Source organism: Zerene cesonia, chromosome 27, assembly GCF_012273895.1.
Source record: "Zerene cesonia ecotype Mississippi chromosome 27, Zerene_cesonia_1.1, whole genome shotgun sequence".
Classification (NCBI taxonomy): Eukaryota; Metazoa; Arthropoda; class Insecta; order Lepidoptera; family Pieridae; genus Zerene; species Zerene cesonia.
The window spans coordinates 1189199-1211264 of NC_052128.1; the positions used below are offsets into that span (position 1 = coordinate 1189199).

Below are 22066 nucleotides of genomic sequence, written 5' to 3' on the forward strand. Positions count from 1 at the left end.
TAAGATAATTAGTAGATAGCTGTTTTTTACATCGACTAAGACCTAGGTGCTTAGGTCACCAAAATGGCGTACATTTGACATAAAATGGCGTACTTATCATAATCTGTACTAATGTATAAGGGTGTACAATTTATGTTTGTTTGTTTGCTTGAACGCACTAATCTCAGGAACTACTAAGCCGTTTTGAAATTTGGTACAGAGATAGGTAGAGACCCGACGAGCGTAGGATAAATTTTTATCCCAAACGACTGTCTTTACATCGACTACGTGAACACAAACACAAACACGAACACAAAACACAATTTATTTTATATAAGGTTTATTGTAAACTTCATACAAAATTACACTTATTCTAAATACACTTTACAACTGCTTGTGTTGTTGTTAAACTGAAAACAGTTTTATAAAACATGAATATTTCAGCACAAGATTTATATAAAAAATATTTTAATACAATATTCATGATTACTTCGAAAAATATATTATGAAATTTGTATATTTTCTGTGTGTAGATATGCACCATATTATTAAAATAACAAAATTTAAAAAAATATTATATGCATTCATACAATAGGTACTCTCAAGCTTCCATTATTTACATATAACTACAGACTTTGTATAAATAATGAATATATTTGAAAAAATATTTCAAAATCTAAAGTACAAAATAAATCTCGTATTTAATATAAAATTGTTAAATATAACATAAAACAGTTAATTACAATGAAATATTTCTAATGAAAATTAATAAAGATAATGAAACTGAAATGTGCTTTATATATTATTCATTCTTTAAAAAATTAGACGCAAATCAATTACCATATCTTCATTCATGTCCTTACAAATATTTATTAATCAATATCAGCTGTTAGATTTATGAAAATGGAAAATAAGGGGGTCATCACAAGTCAAAGGAAAGCACAGATTAAACCTACAACTTTTTGTTATTTGCACTTAAAAATAATAAGCGCAAAAATACCTATATGCTATTTGGTTCGATTTATTTCATTACCAAAAGACATAGATAGAATATCACATACATTTGTATTAGATTAGATTGTAACGTCCATATATTATAGTTAGGGAATAAAATCGCTAGTTATTTTAAAATCTACCATCTTTGTATTGACGTATAGTTCAATTTTACGTGGCAACGTATTAATAGAATATGAACCATATTTCAATGGAGTTAAGTTTCAATTTTATTTGGAAAAATTTAAACACTGATTCGAATTACACTTTCAAAAAACCGCCAAAATTTTGAAAACATTCGATTCATGTTCCTTGATTTTTTTAGACAACCCTTTTTCTGTATATTCTATGCATGGATATAGAATCTATGTCTTACAAATAAATAGTATTTTTGTATAATTATCTACATTCCATTGTAAGCTGGGCCACCGCCACCTTCAGGTACAACCCAGTTGATGTTCTGTGACGGATCCTTGATATCGCATGTCTTACCTGGAATTACATTTTATTTTTTTATTAACACTTTATGTACTCTAAGAAAATTTCAGTAAATATATTTCTATGGATACCCCCTTTTGCACATATGAAGGGGTTCTCTGCTATACAAACGCAAAGCTAGAGAAATGATCTGTGTAGCATGCCTTGAATAACAGATTAAGCATAAAAACTATATTATAGAAAATATTAAGGAAACTAAAAAATAATTCATGATTTAGTAACATAGTTAAGGGTCAACGAGTTCATAAAATCTAATATAATTAGTGCTCATTTAAATTGTGTATCACCAATTATTCTACATACAAAATATATATATATATTAGAAGATTCTTATTTGTATACTCACAATGTATGCAGTTTTGAGCATTAATCTGCAACCTCTGGCCGTCACCAGACTCCATAGGTACATACTCGTATACACCTGTTAAAAATGAAATCAATTTAAAGCAAACCCAAAAGAATAATCAATGAAGTATAAACAAATATAAATACATAATCTGTGGTGAATTTGTAATTAATTAAGTTATCACAGAAAGGTAAAAGGTACAATTATTTAAATTATTATTCAATTTTTGTTTTATTTATTACTAGTACATTAACATCATAATAATTATAACTATCAGTATATTTGTATTTCATTAATGAAGGAAATAATTTCGACTCGACAAATTTTTAGAGAATTGAAAAATTTCGATCACGAGACAGAAAGGGACACCTCACGCCATCTATTGAGATGATTAAGAACCATCACAACCAATATGAGACATTTTTTCAATGATTACAATATTGTACCGATGGAACGCGGCCTTTGTTAAATTTAATTTTTAGTTTTATAGCATTTAAGTGCTTTTATAAATGAGAGTTTTCCCAGGTAATCCCGCATCGTGATCATAATTTTTTTCAGTTCTATAAAAGAAATTCTCATTTATTAAGCATTTCAATGTTCTTCAAATTCTCACCAGCTGGACAGAATCTCGCCTCTGGACCATCGTAAATGTTGAGATTTTTCTTAACCGGAACCGAGTCGTCCTGCAGCGTGAGATGTGCCGGCTGGTCCGCTTCGTGGTTCGTGCCTGGAAATTACATTTTAATATTATTTATATATACAATTACACAGTATTAAAATGCATCGGGCAGTGGTACAACGCCGTAGAAATTCTAAATTTTCGGCACCCGTTCGAGTTCCAAATTACGAAACACAAATAACACAAGTATAGCAGCTTTGAGAACCTACTACTTTTTTGAAGTCGGTTGAAAATGTTTTATTAAAATCTTCTGCCCTTTCCCTTTATAATAATTGGACTAGCCGTTTTCGATGACTATGGTTGTTCTTCTTAAATAAGTAAATGTTTTAAATGTGCTGTGTTCCAAAATTTTATTACAATCTTAAAGTTAAGCATATAAATGCAAAAATAGCATTATTTTTCATGAAAACTAAGCAAACAAATAATAAATTTAAAAGCAATACATAACCTGTTAAAGCCACAGACGAGAGCAAATCAAACGTAATAACACCATCTGGTTTGGGATATTCAATGGGCTTGCTTTCCTTCGCTGGCTTCAACTTTGAGTAGTCAGCACCTTAAAAAAATAAATCTAACAATTTAGAAATGAATAAAGACAATATTCATTTATTTATTAGCACAGAAAACAAAATTTTACACTTTTCCATAATATTTTTCGCGATGTGAAACCTTATGAGGTTAGTAATAGTGCTCATAGTCGCATAAACACCGTTTATTAATTAAACACAAACATTTCTTACTATTAGAACATTTACTTGTATAAATTGGGATATGTTCATTTGAAATAATATTAAGGTAACAATTGACTAAGGACGATGTAAAAAAACAAAAATGTAGTTTATTTATATACTTTTTGCAAACATAAATTCTACGTATGTACCTCCGTGACTGAATGTCCAGGGTTCCTTTCCCCGGACGAGTGTGGAAAACGCTGAGTAAGCGACACCACCGTACAGACCCAGCGATGTGTGGAACGACGGCCGGCAATTGCGCACTTGCTGTTGATTATAAATTTATATTGATTTATTCAAGCAACTATACATATAAATTCATTAGAATTTTTTTAATATATATTAAGCATTTGTATGCTAAGAACTAGAAATTAAAACTTTAATTCATTTCATTGTTAGTAATTGTTACACTTAAGTCTATATTAGCAAATAATACAAGTTTTTTTTTACACTTTTGGTTTCCTATATCTCAAAAGTAACACTGCGAAACTATAAATTTGGCAATCCTTACATATCACAAACAGAATCCTACTAATCCTACTAATATTATAAATGCGAAAGTTTGTAAGGATGTGTGTGCGTTTGTTGCTCTTTCACGCAAAAACTCCTGAACCAATTGCAATGAAATTTAGTACGTAGACAGCTGGACAGCTGGAATAACATATAGGCAACTTTTTATCTCGATATTCCTACGGACAATGATGATACGGACTTACGCGATGAAACCGCGGGGCGCAGCTAGTATTTTATAATGCCTTTTGTCAAAAGTTATTTAACAAGTTAATTTAACCACTATTATACTATATTATATTTTTACCTTCAATTCCTTATAAACATAGGACTCCTTTAATTTATCCTCATATAGTGTTGGTGTGACTCCCTTCTCATGGGATGCTTCTCCTGACAATATTAACTCCATAGCACTCTCGGCTGCCAGCATACCTATGGAAACATTTTAAAATTAATACTGGTATTTTAAACAATTTTGTGATAGAAAATGTAAAGTATGAAATATTGAAGAGTTTGTTTGTTTGAATACGCTAATCTCTGTTGTACATGATGGCTGAGTTCTATAGACTATATATGTACCTCCATGAGTAAAGCGAGAAAAGAAGTGAGAAATTACAAATTTTAAGTTTTACATAAAAAAAAATAAAAAACTTTGTTTATATCTTCTATGTAAAATTCCCGTGTCACAATTTTAGTTACTGAACTTCTCCGAAACTGCTGGACCGGTTTGCCGGGTCAGCTAGTATTCAATATATTATATGAACGACACTTGAACATGTAATAAAATCTTTTACAACTATGAAACACATTTCAAACTCATCAAAATGCGAAATAATTTATATGTTTATTCTCTGACAGGGAAAAATTAATTGACAATTCCCTCGCTAATCGATAGTTTAATATCCATCAAAAAACTCACCACTCTTCATAGCATTATGTGTGCCCTTTATCCGGGGCACGTTGAGGAAGCCCGCGGTGTCGCCGGCGAGACACCCCCCGGGGAACACCGGGTTGGGGAGGCACTGCCACCCCCCCTCCACTAGCGCTCTAGCGCCGTAGGCTATGCGACTACCACCTAGAGATAATAAAAAGTTTAATTTTTCCATCATCAAGTACATAGTACATACTACATATTATGTTAAAATAATAATAATTAGAACCTTAGTAAGTATGTTGGTAATATTATAACTAAAATTATAAAATCTTTTGGAAAAAAGACAGTTTATAGAACATCATTTAAATATGGCACAATTAAACTTAAAATCTCTATAATGAGGGTAGTTATCGAAAAGTTATTTATATTATATCACAAAGTTTAAAGAAACAGTAATTTTCAGTATAAAATATGAATGTATAAAAATATATATATCCTATTGAAACAATGTTACATCAAAACTACCTTCAAACATAGGCTTCACATATGGATGCAGTTTAAATCTCTGGAGCTCTCTGAACGGACTGAGGTATGGGTTGCTATAGTCCAGTCCCACTACAAAGCCCACGGCCACTAGTGGAGCTTCGCTTTCATTCAGGTGATATATGAATGAGCCTCCATAGGTGTTTCTGTCCAGAGGCCAACCGATTGTGTGTTCTACTAGACCAGGTTTGTGATTCTGAAAGTCACATTGAAGAATTTAATTTATTTCATCAATTTATTATGATATGTTCGGACAAAAAATTTGAACAAATGATAACATTTTTGTATCAATAAAAAATATATGTGTATAAATACTTGTTAGAGGCACATATTAAATTATTAAGAATGATTTATTAAAATATATATGTGTATAATATATCAATATAAAATATAGTTATCTCTCAATAACTTAAATAAAATAAAGCAAAGGTAATTGCAACAAAATAGACACAAATAAAGATCTTCTCTTCTATTACAAATTTAATATTATCATTATTCTATATAATAAGAAACCTAAAATTTAGACATGCATATTTCTTTTCATTATTATGATATGATTAAACACAGTATCTTATCAATAAAATTATGAATGCAATGATTACAATATTTATTTTCCTTATCACAATCTGAATCAATTTCACCAACAGATAACAGAAAAGTAAATAATCACCTCTGGTTTAACTTCCCACAGCTCTTTCAATCCAATAGCATAAGACTGAGGCTCGCTATTTTCTCGTAGATTGTACTTCTTTGACACCATCTTCGTTAAATGTCCATGACATCCTGATAAAATTAAATATTTATTTAATTAAATTATAAAATGATTATATTTGTTTTCATTTCAATGCCTTTAGTCAGTTGTCAGTTTATGTATGCAAGATGCCTAATAATTATGTTTTTTCAACTTATATCATTATGGCCAAAGTTTCAATGAAAGTGGATGGTTTTGGCTATATACCGATATGTACTTCATCTGTATATTCAATTAACATACGCGTTTTTGTGTTACATATACAAGTAGTTAGTTTAATGAAGACCATATGGATTATGAATTCTAAATTCTACATTATAAAGTGTTCTTTGAAAAAAAAAACACCTTATAATTCTGTATAGTAGTTTCATATACTGACCTTCAGCAAAAATCGTAATCTTGGAATGGAACTCCATTCCCCTCTCGAACATGTCTTTAGGGCTTCCGTCTTTCGCAATACCAACATCGCCCGTAGCAACTCCCTTTAGCGATCCATCATCACGATACAGCAGTTCTGCGCCGGCGCATCCTGGCCAAACCTTAAAATAAAGTAAAAATATTAAAATGTTAAATTTGGGTAATCTTTTAGAAGAAAAATAAAACATATGAGGAATTAAAAAAAAAAATTGAAAAATTTTGATCACCATTTTTTGTTCTTTAACATTGTTTTCAACTATAAAGCATTTTGAATGCTATAAATTAATAAAATACATATTCATTCATTAAAATACATTCCAGGATTATAATTAATCTAAATATGTATTACAAAAATAATATATAGTAATTAAATTAGACAATGAATTACCTCTGCACCAACTGCCTCTGCCTGTTCCGCAAGCCATCTCACAAGATGTCCTAGTCTTACTACATAGTAACCATGGTTATAATTTGGTAAACCTGTAAATATATGTGTATTCATAATTATGCCATATACAGAAGCATAGGAAATTATTCAATGACAATACGATATCCTTCATATATCACTACTTTGAATTTATTTAATTATATTTACTAACAGCTATGACGCTAGTACACTACTGTTATAAGGCAACAAGATTTTTTGTTCATAAGTTTGTTTATTCATAATTAGTCAATTGAGAGTTAATTCCTGAGTGATAAACATATAGAAACATAACATTTTTCATAGGCTTATGTTTATTTATAGATTGAATTATTTAGTTAACTTTCTACTCACCAGGAAACACAGGTATAGGAATCCTTCCACTTTTAGTGAGCAAGCCAAACTTATCGGACTTTACAGGGGTGTTCAAGGGTGCTCCTTTGTCCTTCCAGTCAGGGATTAATTCATTTAAAGCTATTGGGTCAACGCATGCTCCAGATAGAATGTGACCACCCGCTTCTGCGGCTTTCTCCAGTAGTGTCACTCTGATTTCCTGAATATAATTAATAAATAATTTATTGATGTGTAAAATAGCACAGAAAAGGAACTTTCAGTTAATGAAAAAACTATATATTATGTGATCCAACTATGAATAGGAATATGATATGATAGGAACAATGACTTTAATGTATCAGTGTATATCAAATACCATTTGGAAAAACATGATTTAATTAGAAATATATTTCTAGCTACAATAATTTATTTCATATTGCTTGACTCTTTTATCTGACTCATACATCAAATTAATAACAAATCTTATTTCTTTACATTTATGATGTTGGGGATCATTATATTGTATAAACTAACACCCATAATGTTACAAAATGGTTAAAAATCAATCATGTTCTTACTTCTTAGGAGGATTGCATAGAATGTAAGATGAGTTTGTAAAAAAAAGTGCAAATTAGTATTTTGCTAAACAGCTATCTATACAAATAAGGAACAATCAAACAATCTCTGTAATAGATGAAATAATAATCTTTTTTTCCTGCCTATTGTATATTTTTTTATATAGAATTAGCGAAGTATATTAACAACTTACAGCCCCCTTTTCCTCAGCTATTTGTCTGGCTCTGATGGCCGCAGCCATGCCGGCGGGTCCACCGCCAATGATGAGAATATCTGTCTCCTCTGCCATGCGCTCCATGTTGACATCTACAAATTATAAAAAGAATATTATATGTGGATGATAATGATGAATATTGTTGGTGAGGATAGGTGTTTTGATTTATTGTGTTTGAATATATATATGCATTATGATTTAGAGATTAGAGCCAAATGTAATCACAGCTGCAAGCTGTAAGCTGTCACATATTAAAACTGGTTAAAATTGTACTAGCTCCACTCATAGTAACGATTTATGATAAAAGATTAATGTTTTTTGTAGCGAATTAGCTATTCATTTAATTTTCATCAGAATTCACCAAATAATAATTTGCGAATAGCTTTAAGAATTATTATCACTGTGTTTATCTTAAAGATTGTATTCATTGTGATGTTTACATTATGATAATGTTTTTCCTTTCAAGATCTGTATATTTTAAAATTCTTAGACAAATTACTAATTAAGTAAATATTATAGTTTAGCAATATATGTATTTCATGTATCACATTGTTAATTTTACTTATGTTATAGTTTTAAGGACCTTGACCTTATTTACCTTTTGGATTAATCGTCAGTACCATAACAATATTATCATGGAATATATATCTACATATATTCCTACTATCTCTTGATTAGTATGAGTAATAAAAACACATAGATTGGTATTACAATATAGTTGATATCAGCATAATACTGACCTTTCCATCTTGGATCCTTATCTCTAGGGTGCACAGTATAATGAGTGGTTATCTTAGGATAAACATCCGAATAAAGCCTGCGAGCAGCATTAGTTAGCCTCCCCACTGTAATTTAGAATATTTTATTATCATTTACGAAATATTATCACAATTTAAAGTAAGCTCAGAAATTGAACTTTGAACTCAGAACTAAAAATTATAGTTGTTGCATAACACTAATTATTCTTTTGTTAATATCACTTATATGACAATTTTAATCGATTGTAAAACTGCACATTTATTATGTGTTTTAAAAATTTTTTAACAAAAAATTTAAACTTCGAAACAGCTGACGACGTATGTCAAAAACTTTCTACACTCCATTTACTACTTTTTTGTGCGTAAACAACATTCCATGTTGGTTAAATAGGCCTTATTTATGAAAGTGATTACAGAATTTTGATTCAAAATAAATAAAAATTACCCTGGCGAGCCGAACTAACAATCGCTGTCGCCATTGCTACAGAAAAACTAAAAACAAACGTTCCGAAATTCAGTACCTTTAATCCACAGAGTATTCATGTCAGTTGTCATTTGTCATTTTACTCCACATTGATTTGTTAATCAATAGCAGCACATAATATTCTGTTACAAATGAAAATACATAAAATTTTCAATTTTACATACACATTGAGGTAAAGATATTCTTATCCGATATTTTAAAATGTTTTATACTATTTTTGGTAGTCAAAGTAGTAGGGCGAATTAAAGAAAATGTAGAAAAAACTCAACCAATCCTATTAAACGTTTGCCATTTTAGCGTTTGGTGTGACATTTTTCAAAGAAAAAAGATCATCAAGTCAAAACAATAATTTGTTTGGTTAAATTTTATATCATAATCTAGTCTTCTTTCTCTTTAAAACAACATTAAAACCGGCATAAATTTGATGCATCTAATAAAGAAAATGGTAATTACTTACTTGTTTTTAAACAGCGAAAACTCAATTTACACAAATATGTTGGCAACAAGAAAGTTTGCGCAAACTTGCAAGTTGGCGGGAAAATTTGTGTAGATTTATATTTTGAATCTAGATGTCGTTGCAAAAAAGAAGAAGTTCTCCATTAATTAATAATTGTTACTTCAGATAGATATTGTAACTGTTACCTCATAGATTATAATTATTATACACTTATATACCTTAAACCCTTTTAGACGGGATACATTTACGATTTTTGTTTTTTTTTTTTTGGAAAGCTCTTATTCCATTAAAATTTAGTGTAATTCTGACAATTCGAAGGCGATTTAGATTTAGTTTTATGATTGTTTCTTTAGTAACCAATATTTTGTCCATTTATTTCATTTTATTGTATTTTTAACACGGATATTATAGATATTGCTAAAGTTATCTTGCTTCCATTTTAAGGTATTTAAAAGGCCATTACACTTCGTCGTGTGTTATTCAAATGTATGGATGGAATGTATGTCCCTATGGATGACGGAATTTATTTACTGACTTTTTTTTGCACTAAAGTTTGCGCAGTGCGTTTAATGTGGACCCGTTATAGAACACATCTTTTATATAATAATTTTATTATTCAATTGCTTGTTTATTTATTTTATTTTTTATTCTTGTTCCATCCCTTCCCTTTAAATTTTGAGAAAACTCCATGTTGGCGACGAATATTTTAATTCTTCAATGTGAAATTCATCGTGAGTTAAGACGCAGTTTGGAACTTGAAACAAAACAACATAGCTTAAAAAAGGTAAAATAAAATAATCGGCATATATTTGTGCACAATTTAATTTTATTATTTAAAAGAAACTTAAAATAATTTATAATTTATACAAGATCTCCAATCGTTTTACTTCACGGGTTTCATTTGCCAGAGTCCATCATTGAGGTAATGACAATTCTCTATCCCAACTCCTTTGTTTACTTTAGCTCTGTAACAGAAAAAATCTTATTACTTTAGTTACAACAAAATAGGTTCTATGCCTGCAACACATAATATACAAGACTAGAAACAATAGGTATTCAAACAATTTTCTTTGTGTTTTTAAAATCGGATGCCCGCATCCTTAGTGTACCATTTCACGTCCCACCCTTTGTTCCCTTCATTAATTCTTTCCATACCCCATCTTATCTTTTAAAGTCGGCAATCCATTTACAAAAGTATAAGGCTTCTACAAATGGCGTTACCCCTGTGAATATGTTTATGGGCAGTTGCTTACCTATGGCATCTAAAAATCACGTTATAATTCTACATGCCCTTTTACAATAACTGGCGAAATTCAAATATTGACTGTATAATGGTCTGCGTATTAAAACATTAGAAACTACTAACAACATAATGATACCTAATGCTAAAACCTTCGAGGCTGGTCCCAGGATATAAACTTTGGTTCGACCGACTCAGTCGAATTTCCATCTAGATGTTTCTTCGTGTAAAAGAATGTCTTATGAAATGTCGCATGAGTGATATTTTATGTGTTCGACCTTAGCTTGAATGTGAAATCTCGCTAAAATTAAGGAGATGCTCACTGAACTTTGCTCTTTGAACGTAAATACTAGTGCGCGCACGCTGTAACGTATTTGAACGCAATTGTTTGTCCGCTATTATCGGACAAAATTGAATTAAATTAGCCTAACTTATAATATGTTTTTTTAAGTCATAGCGGGCAACTGAGCTGGTGTTTCGCCTGATAGTAAGCGATCAGTACCGCTCGCAGAGGTAGTGCCTTTGCGGATGCGTTGCCCGCTGTTAAGGGGTAAGGGAAAAGGGAAAAGAATAGGAAGACCTATTTCCTTGTCCTAGCCCTTCCCAGTCCATTCCTTTTTTTAATTCATCAATCCTTTCCTTATCCCTTTTCTCTTAAAAGCGGGCAGCGCATTCTCAGAGGTCTGAGCTTCTGCGAATGTTTAATGGGCGGGGGGGATCGTTTTATCTATTATAATGGGTGAGGAAAAGGAAACAGTCCCTCACTAACCGTACGAAACACAGCGGCATGCGACTATTTCACGCCAGTTTTCTGTGGGGGTGCGGCACATCCCCGGCGCGAGCTGGCCCAATCCGTGCCGAAGCCTGCTCGACTCTCACACATTTTACTCACATGTCGTCAGTGGACAGCGAGGTGATGCCGATGGCCAGCGCGTGCTCCTTGCCCTCCGCCATGACGGCGACCACGCTGCCCTTGGCCAGCGGGCTCATGCGCGCGCCGGGCGACGTCAGCCCGGGGCACATTATGTTCGCGCCGCTCAGCACGAAGCGGATCGCGCCTTTGTCCACTTGCTGCATGGGCAGGAAGAACGGATCTGCAATTATATCAGAGTCATTATATCTCTAGCACTTTTTCTATGCACGTCTCCGCCTTGTATATGGGAATACCTTAGAGCAGCTGCTCCTTAATTGTATAAGTATACTACATTAATATTTTCTAAAAAGTCTGTCCGGATTCCAGAAACACAAAAAGAATCACGTCAATTGGTTGAAAACAGAACAAAAAAGAAACAGTCGAATTGAGAAAAGCCTTCGCTTTTGGGAACGTCGCTTAACCAATTTGGATATTTCAGAAGCAAAGAGTGGAGGCTTTATTTAAAACAAAAGTTAAACAGAAAGAAATCTAGACATTGTAATTTCTATAATCTACAATATTAACTTTTAGCAACAACCTGCGCAGCTACGTATCCACGTGGTCGTACCTTGGGTATATAACCTTTTTACTTACATTTATGTAGTAGCCTGAGTGTGGGCATCCAAGGACCTTCTCGATGTCTGAAGAACAGTAATTCTCCAGCGCTGTTCACCATTATTTCTATGTGATCATGGCTGAAAACGGATAACAATAAAATTAAAATACAATAAGAATTAATGACATAGATAATTTATTAATTTAAGAGTAAATAAATACATTTGATACTCAATATTTAACATTGAAATCGAATAAATGGACAGCGCATTTAATTTATAAAAAAAATACAATAACTTATGACGACAAGGTGTCCAAATTTCAGACCCAATAAGAATAGTAAGAAAAAGATTATATAGAGGATTCTAAATGATTATTTTCTTTGCCATCCAAATCCATCCATGTTTTATATTATTTAGCTTACCATTTGACAATTCTGAATGTGTCCTTCTTAGGCAGAACCTGGTCGATGTAATTCTCAAGATGTGGATAGAGCTCCAACAGTCTGGAGCGAATACCCTTCTGTACTGATGATTTGAGCTGCTGCACACCAGAGATGCTCTCCTTTTCGTCGAATCTGAAATTTGAAATAATTTAATTAGTTATTGAAGCTCAATATATAGTGCATACAATAGTTCTTTGAAACAGCTAATTACTAAATTCAAGCATATGCTTTATGCTATGAATTTAGTTTCTTAAATCTATATATTAAGTATAATTATGTTTGATTGTAACATCCAAAGAATTTTCTCCTGAAAGATATATGCAACTAACGTATGCCGAAGACTCTAGAAGGGAGACAAAACCATTAACTAATACAGAAGAAACATATAATCTGAAGGACATTGTTAACAGTCAACAGGCAACAACATAAAGGTTATAGGGACGTCTAGACACGATAAGGCACATCAGGTATCACCAACACTCAATGATTTCATGGAATAAAAATATTCTTTTTACACACGTGATGGTACCAAATACCTCTAAGTGCACCTAGTACTTATCCATATTAAAGTGGGTTATAAATAGCCACTAGTCACAGCTCACGTGTCTACCTGCAATGGCTTCCAGTCTAACCCTGAGTGTGCGTGACTCACAAGCTTTATTTCAGTCTAGAAAGTTACCCATCTATTCGAATACATATCTATGTAACAATATAATAGGTGAAACCCAATGCCTAAGTTTTAAGGATCTACAAAATTTTTTACTATGTATGTAAACAGCGAATATAAAGTTTATGTTCTTTTCAGTCTTATTTGTCTACATTAATATTAAAAAACTTTTATGTTTTTGTATTTTAACGTTTTCAAGCAAAAACCACTGGACCGATTGCAAAAATTCTTTCACCGTTAGAAAGCTGCAACTTCACTTGTGAGAGACTTAATATGTAGCGCGGGCGAAGCCGGAGCGAACAGCTGGTAAATAATAAGAGTCGAGTCGAGTAAGCAGATGTTATATTTTTAGCGGTTTAGGTAACTTATTCAAAACATGGCTCAAGAATTTAAATTAAAATTATTATTAAGCATACCAGGCGAACTTCAAACCACCATAACGTACCAGCAAAAAATTCCATATTATTACGGAGGTCGTGTCATGAAAAAGGTTGAAAAAACTCTGCTCTAGAACCTTAACTAGGCATGACCATAAGTATATGTGTAGGTAATTAAAAAAATATATATAGGGATTTAAATTGGCTATATATTTCAATATAGAATATCATGGAAATCTATACAGAAATGGATAATTATTTATTGATTCATATTTATTTATTCATTTAAACACAGCGTCATAAATAACAACCTTATCTCAAAAGGAAATATTTTTTGTTAACGTCCTATCATAAACACTCGACGGTACTTTAAATGGATAATGCCCTAATGTTATGATTATATTACATGTCATACAATAGAGATGACATAATGTCATAGAATAGATTTATTCAATATGAGATTAATTTAGAAAAAATATCTAATTAATCATATTCATAGTATTTAGATAAATATAACTTAATTTTTACATAAGCTACGAGTATATTTTAGTAAATCTAGTAATCGTAAAGACGTCTTTGGTGTAAACGTTTAGATTTTCTTTTTTTCTACCTTTTTTATTTTCAAAAATAGAACCAAAAAACTGGCAATTGAACAGAGATAATCGTGACAGCTCGTGAAATTTGAATTTCCTTTTGCAACGCGGGAAAATTCGGAGCAATAACCTGCCGGCGTTGCTTCGAAACCGGTTATTTGGTAAACACCATGTTGCAACTGCAATTTCCAATTTTCATACAGCTGTACTCTATTCAACGTATGACGATTTGTAACTGTCACGAATAGCATACGTAGCATGTGTTTGACATAATAAATGTCTATATTATAAGTCTTGCTTTTACTTATAGTATACCAGCTTTCCACCTTCGGCTTCGCCCGCGTACTTAAAGGAGAACTCGCATTCACATAGTTCCCGCTTCCGCGAGATTTCTGAGATAAAAGGTATCCTATCTTCTTTCTCAGGACTCAAGCTATCTTGGTACCAAATTTCTTCTAGAGGGATACTGTGATTTGTGCGTGCAGAAGCGACAGACCGACAGAGTTACTTGCGCATTTATAATATTATTAGATTTTAATATATTGTATTTTTGATTGCAAATATCGTATCGTTATCTGATGTAGGAAGCCTATCACGTGTCGACAATTTTTTAATTTACATAACCTTGAACTGCATCATAAAAAATAAAAAAAACGAATAGGAACTAAATTATAGTACACATCGAACGCATTAATTTATTGAAACCGTTTTATTATTCAAATGTTTTCTTCTAAATAAGTTTTTGCTCGGCTATCAAATTGACTTCGAAATTATCAGAATTTACAAAGCTTATTACAGGTTACTCAAGAACGACAAGAGACTACAAATTGGCAATTTTAAACATAATTTTTAATTCTAAATATTTGTTTATAGAAAGATATCTCCAAATGATAAAACTTTGTATCATTTGGGACATTATGAACGAGATAATAATTATTGATTACGAATAAAATTATAATGCAAAACATTTATTAATAATGTCGTACAAATCGCTGCAAAATAACATATACAAAAATAGTAATATCATAAATTCGGAAGTTTGTCTGTCTGTCTATCTGTTACGCTTTCGCGGCTAAGCCACAACAACGATTTGGATGAAACTTGTAATGCTAATAGTCGAATACGCAGGCTCAAACAATTACTACTTTATCAAATAAAAAAAGGAAAGGATTTATATCAACGCATACAAATAATAACATAAAAATCGTAAATCAGAACAAAAGTTCTTGAGGAGGTCGCAGATGAAACTGGGGTGCCCAACTAGCTACTTTAATACAAACCTGAATGCAAAGATTTTTACTTCCTTCTTCGTGTGTAAAGTCATGAATATACAATAATACCTAGTCGTTAAAAATAATGTTATATTAGATATACTGCAGTAGCTTTTTTTATTAAAATTAGTAGTAGTTATCTAGTCCTTAGCAGAAGTACCTTGTTTTTTTATTCTATCGATTAAAAAACAAATATTTTTTTTTATATTAATAAAATTTAATTTGGGAATACGTAGTAGCGATAAAATATTCACCGTAGTACAAACAACGTGAAATAATGGAAATAATGTAATAAATAAATAAAATTTTAATCTTCTATTTTACTTCCACACTGGCTAGCTTAAAAACAATTAAAAAATCTACACTATATAGCCCTAATTCCACATCAAATTATTTCATTTTCCCTAAAAACAACAAATAAGTACTTCTCAATGAATGCACGTATATTTTATTCTCCATACAACACTAAATGCTTAACATTCTGATCCATACCGCTACAGAACAGAGAGATCAGTAAGGTAACTTCGTTAATATTGGCCGTCGCTGGTTTGTTTGAATGTGTGAGCAGCGGACGCATTTATCCACGGAAGTTTGACGCACATATTCGCATAATATCGCCTGGGCTAGGCTGGCAGAGGGTAAGGGCCGCAAGGCGTTCCATTCTTCTGATCTCGCGTATTCATGTACTAAAATAGCTATTATTTAGGTCAAAGTCTCGTTTATTAATAAAGGTACTTACAAAAGACGTCAAAAAAGCATATAACTTATGCGGTGTCTACGATAATTCATTAACGACACTTGAAATCATTTTACTGAATCAAACCTATGATTTTAAATAGCACAGAATTAGGTTTTTAAAGTCTTTTGTTTACAGACTAAATACGACATCATATATCTACTGTTAGCCTACTGCTCTTTTTGTACTGTGATACCGTCCAGCTGATTAGCCAACCCTGTTTGTCTCAATGCCACTTGCGGCACGGTGCACGTGTTAGTACATCACGTGTTTTATTTCACATGTTTTCTCGCGTACGATTATATCACACCGCCCACGCTCTATATATCATATTGTATTTCTTGCACCGTTACACTATTGCAAATGTATAAACTGTTATAGAAAGTATAAAATGTTTATAATAAAACAACCAGATGTAGGGTTTCTAAGTTTTTTAACGTAATACAAGAATGAAAAAGTTCAACGGAGATAAAAAATATAATAATTAATATGCTATGAATATGTGTATCGTCATATTCTATTACTGTCTCAATAACAAATATCAACCAAGTTGGCTCCGTTGTTTAAATGGATACAAACAAAAAGAAAAACAATGTATCGAACGATTACATTATCTATCTCGCGGAATGCCTTCTAGATTCCGTAATCAGATTTATATGAATAAAGTAACTAAATGATTATTCTATATTTGTATTTTATCTTTAAATCCAGACTTAAATGCTCTTCCTTTGTCATTTGAGCGAGTTTTATTTATTTAGTCGAGCGAGTTTATTTAGTCTTTGTGATAAACAAATGCATTTAAGAAACTTCTTTTCAATGAATTTTATAGTAGCGTCTTAAAATAAAATAGTAGTTAATTTTTTTCTGTTTATGTGGTCTTCAATATGTTCATAAAAACAAATAGCCTATACGACGAATTTTCCCTATCTATCATCATATGTTTTTAAAAAGAACACAACCGGTTTACCATGAAACAACCTCGAGAAATAACTTGCATTATAAATGCATTCATTTATTTAGGCCACATATCGTGCCTAGATCATCACTCAGCTTATAAGTAAGCTTTATAAACTCGGTAAAAACGTTTCCATATACAAAGAAAGGATTATATATAAGTTATCACCTCAATAGGTTTATTCTCCCGAAATAGACGTCCAATTCAGAAATCGAGGTCACTGCTAGATCGACCGAGTTAACCGAATTCATGTGTAAGTATGGAGTTTCGACAACATTGTGATGACGTCACTGTAAGACACCAACAACAACGCGAACCAGATTTACTTAGACGATGTTATAATATTCTACACGGTGTATAAACTGTAAACAGTTTCATATTTCTGAGTCACTTCGCTAGTGCTTTATTTATACAATGTTCACATATAATATCTACATTTGTATACATTAAATTCCTTTATACAGTATAAATAGTATTTAACCAAATGTCACAATAATAATAATTATAGTTTAACTAAAAAATTCTCTCACTTGCTCTCATAAAGAGGATACGTGTGCTAATTATAATTTATCCTGATAATAAGATAAACTCATGAATTTATTGTATTTTATAGTGGGTCAAAGTCTATTCTAAAAGAGTGGCATACATACAGACAAAAATCCGAAGCTAATATTAGCGAGCTAAAAAGTAGTCTTATGAGAAAATTTTTAAATACTACTTTTCTATAACAATTATATAATATAACAAAATATATAAAATAACAAAACGCTTCGAATTGAATATTGAAACTGTCGTTATGGAAAAATTATTTTTTTTTATATATAATTTAATAAATAATTAACATCAATTATAATTAATTCAATACCATGAATTAAATATTTGTATTACTATTGTAAGCAAGCTGTCTGTTTCCTCTTTTATTTCCATCATTCCATCCTGTCGCAATCAATTCGCCCCACTATTGAGTTATCTTATTGTACTATGCCACGGGTGTGACCTTATCAGTATTTGATTAGAAATATTATCACTCAGAGTGGATGCATAAATTATATTACATGTTATGATACATAGTATGACTATATTAAAAGTTTTTATTTCTTGCTAAGCTTTCCACCCGAGGCTTTGCCCTGAGCGTCCCGTTCCCGTATATTTCCGTGATAAAAATTATTCTTTACTCTTTCTCGGGTCTCAAACTATCGTTTAACAAAATGTCATCAAAAGCGGTTCTATGATTAAGACCTAAAGAAATAACAGATAGGCAGACATAGTTACTCTCGTATAGTTCATTTACTACATTTTACTATAATATTTATTTCTGTATTACACAGTTTATGTAAGCTAAGTACCGTAGTTGTGAAGATGATATATTATGTAAAACTAATTTTCTTTAATTACATTTAAGAAACAATTAGTTTTTTATCTAAACATTTCTTTTCTTGTTATTTCAAGCTCATATATCAGTCCCGGTGGAGATTGCTTTATTGTTATGACAGTAGTGCTCTCAATTCCATGATCAACTGAGTCATAGAGTTATAAAATATACATAATATGAGCTTTGTCCGAGTGTGACCCTTTGTTCCCATCTAATCGCGTGTGGTTCACGAACGCAAACGATATGCACTATGAATTTCCCAATGCAAAAAACACTTATGTAAACAACCCCATGACCCAACGAAAGTTTAGGCTTAAAAGACACATTTAAACATATTTTTCTGTAATATGTTCTTTTTTTTCGGGGCAATATACATAGTATAATGGTACATAATTTGTATTACATAGGTCCTATGAAATCACAAACATTAAAAAAAAACATTTTTTTTTCAATCCTAGAGATAGAGCACATAGGCACTGTCAACCTACTAATATTACAAACGCGAAAGTTTATAAGTATGAATATTTGTTTGTTACGCTTTCACATGAAAACAGGTTATCCTACATATATCCTACTAAAATTTTGTACAGAGATCGATTACAGTCTAGATTAGCACGTGGGCTACTTTTTACCTGGGTGCATGTGACGCCGCGGGTTACAGCTAGTTAGAATGAAAAAAAAAATTGAATACAGCTTTAGTTCCTATAGCAATAATTACAAATTATAAGGAAAATATAATCATATTTAGTAATAAGATGATACATAAGAGGATAACCACCCACTCCCTATTCAAGGAGCATGTTTTATCCTCACACAAGAAAATTATAAATTTACCTACATAAATAGATAAACATTAAAGGGATAATGACTCTACATTGACGCAAATACGAGTTTTATTTCATTTACATAATATTTCCCCACAATGTTAACTTGTAATTCGCATTTACCTTACCCCGATAAACCGGTTCTAAACAATTATACTTGCAATTGATTATTAGGTACTAATGCGATCAGAATTTTATGTGGAATGAATTTTAATAGCATTTATTTTGTATATAATTTTACTACCAAAAAAAAACAAAATTTGGGCGGTATTTCCGTATCTTTTCTATTCCGTATCCGACTTACTCTTGATTAATATTTTAAACACGAAACTTTATACGAATATATGGATGTATGTTGTTACCTACTCTTTTACGCGAAAATCACCAAACGGAATTTGATGATATTAGTATCATCACTAAAAACAATAAATAGCAATATCATAAAGCAGAAGAACAGATAGATAGTCGCTCTTGTATGCGGTTTCGTCCGCGGGTGAAACCGCACGGCACAGTTAGTACAAAGGTTCAAACAATTATTCTATTGTGAATGACCTAGAGTCTAGACTACCGTTTGTACACAACGATTTCATGGTGCGTCCAATAATCATGTGGAATTTTCCACTCTGACATTTATCTGGATTAACATTACCGATATATATTTATTCATATTATAATTAAAGTTATACCTATTGCAATAGATTTTTTTTGTCACAGTGAGAATTATCCACTATTTATAAAATTGTTGTGTACAAAGGATTATAAACATAGAATCTATACTAATATAATAAAGCTCAAAAGTTTGTTTGTTTGAACGCGCTAATCTCAGGAAGTACTGGTCCATTTTGAAAAATTCTTTCAGTGTTAGATAGCCCATTTCATTTATTGAGGAAGGCTATAGGCTATATATGTACCACGGGCGAAGCCGGGGCGGACCGCTAGTGTTTCATAAAAAGCAAGCGAGCGCGTAAATCAAGACGTCTGAAAAGATAATACGACTAGCAAGAGCCTGCGGCTTTACTCGCGTGAAACCCGAGTAAACAGTCTATATATCGGTCTATAATTAATCTATTTTGTTCCCAAATGTTGTTATGGATGTTTATGGATGTTATTAAGCTTATCAATGCATCAGTATACAACTTATTTATATTTGAATAGGTCGCGTTATTGTGTTAATTACATGAGGCATAAATTAACACAGTGACATAATTAATTTAAATATACTTACCGAAGCTGCTAGTATAAAATTAATAATTGAATTAAATATCAAAAATAATAATATTGTAGTTAGATCATTGATATAGAGTTGCAAACATAAAGGAAAAACGTCGACTAATATTAAGTTATTCTTATCACAGTAATGCTTTCTAAACGGCTTTGCACGTGTGGTTAAAGGAAATTTCCATGGATATAAGATGTTTATTTGCGAAAAATGTAACCTATGCCAATGTCTAGCCTACTAACTAATATCTCAACACGAAATTACCATCAAATGCTGACTGCGACGAGAAAGAAACAAAAAAAATGGTGGCCTGTAAAGTCGGTTTTACGGGCGAAGATTTTACGTGACAACGTCTTTTTCTTGGTAGAATATTTATTAATATGAATATTATTAAATTGCACAATAAGAACAAGGAATTGAATGAAAATAAGAATTGCACAAATTTTAACTATAGAAAACGCAAGACGAAATGCGCCTAATTCTCTAGTGCTGCGCGCGCGGCGGACCGATCATAGTTCGGTGACTCATCGTAACGTTACCGGGCGTTACACTTTTTCATGAGTGCCTCCGAGCCGAAACCTAATTTAAGACGTTGTCACGTCAAAAAAAACAAACTTATCGCCCGTAACCGACTTTACAGGCAACCATTTTTTTCGTATTGATTAAATTACTAACTTTTCAAGTTAAGGCACAGATAATATAATACCATACTAGGTTATAGGAACGATGAACCAAAAGTCCATAAATTCCAAACCAAAAGTCAGGTCAGGCCCGTGTAGGCGAGCGAGCGAGATGGAATATGTTTCATGCGTAAGAGTGAAAGAGAAAATTATTTTCTCTTAGCATTATATCTTATATATAAAATTCTCGTGTCACAATGTTAGTCTCTATACTCCTCCGAAACGGCTTGACCGATTCCTCTGAAATTTGGTAAGCATATTGGGTAGGTCTGAGAATCGGCTAACATCTATTTTTCATACCACTAAACGATAAGAGTAAGGCAAAACAGCGTTTGCCGGGTGCAGCTAGTTTGCTTATAAACGACTGATGGCTTTATAAAATAGAATATTAATTATTGGTTCATAATTGGCGATTTAATACATTCTAGACCTTCTAACTACGGAATTCAAAAATAATTACGTCTTTGTAGCTTTTAAATTATTAATGTACCAAAATCCTATCAACGTCTGCTACGTAATAAATATAAAATAAAATTTCTTTACTACCAACAGCAAATTATATATAAGTATCAATTCAAGTTTTAAGAGCATAGATTTATAATTGTCATGTAATAAAGCCATGTCGTGTCCACGTACCATAAGACATCAAGTG

At 31.8% G+C, this 22066-nt stretch overlaps 2 protein-coding genes across 2 annotated transcripts in view; both read right to left on the reverse strand.

Moving 5' to 3' along the window:
* Positions 1 to 1360: 1360 nt before the first annotated feature.
* Positions 1361 to 9161, reverse strand: LOC119837416 (electron transfer flavoprotein-ubiquinone oxidoreductase, mitochondrial). Its single transcript, XM_038362990.1, has 15 exons — positions 9072 to 9161; positions 8609 to 8713; positions 7848 to 7960; positions 7100 to 7298; positions 6710 to 6801; positions 6284 to 6443; positions 5824 to 5936; positions 5136 to 5349; positions 4656 to 4811; positions 4044 to 4168; positions 3376 to 3493; positions 2944 to 3051; positions 2430 to 2543; positions 1817 to 1891; positions 1361 to 1464 (listed from the first exon to the last, which is right to left on the reverse strand). The coding sequence occupies exons 1-15, from the start codon at positions 9103 to 9105 to the stop codon at positions 1376 to 1378; spliced, it is 1815 nt and encodes a 604-aa protein (XP_038218918.1). The 5' UTR covers positions 9106 to 9161; the 3' UTR covers positions 1361 to 1375.
* Positions 9162 to 10373: 1212 nt separating this feature from the next.
* LOC119837395 (malignant T-cell-amplified sequence 1 homolog) overlaps positions 10374 to 22066 on the reverse strand; it is a 31792-nt gene continuing 20099 nt past the window's right edge. The window contains exons 2-5 of the mRNA XM_038362967.1: positions 12700 to 12852; positions 12315 to 12415; positions 11700 to 11901; positions 10374 to 10532 (exon numbers count right to left, since the gene is read on the reverse strand). Of these exons, the coding sequence (XP_038218895.1) occupies positions 10451 to 10532; positions 11700 to 11901; positions 12315 to 12415; positions 12700 to 12852 (538 nt within the window). The 3' untranslated portion in view covers positions 10374 to 10450. The remainder of the gene's footprint in view (positions 10533 to 11699; positions 11902 to 12314; positions 12416 to 12699; positions 12853 to 22066) is intronic.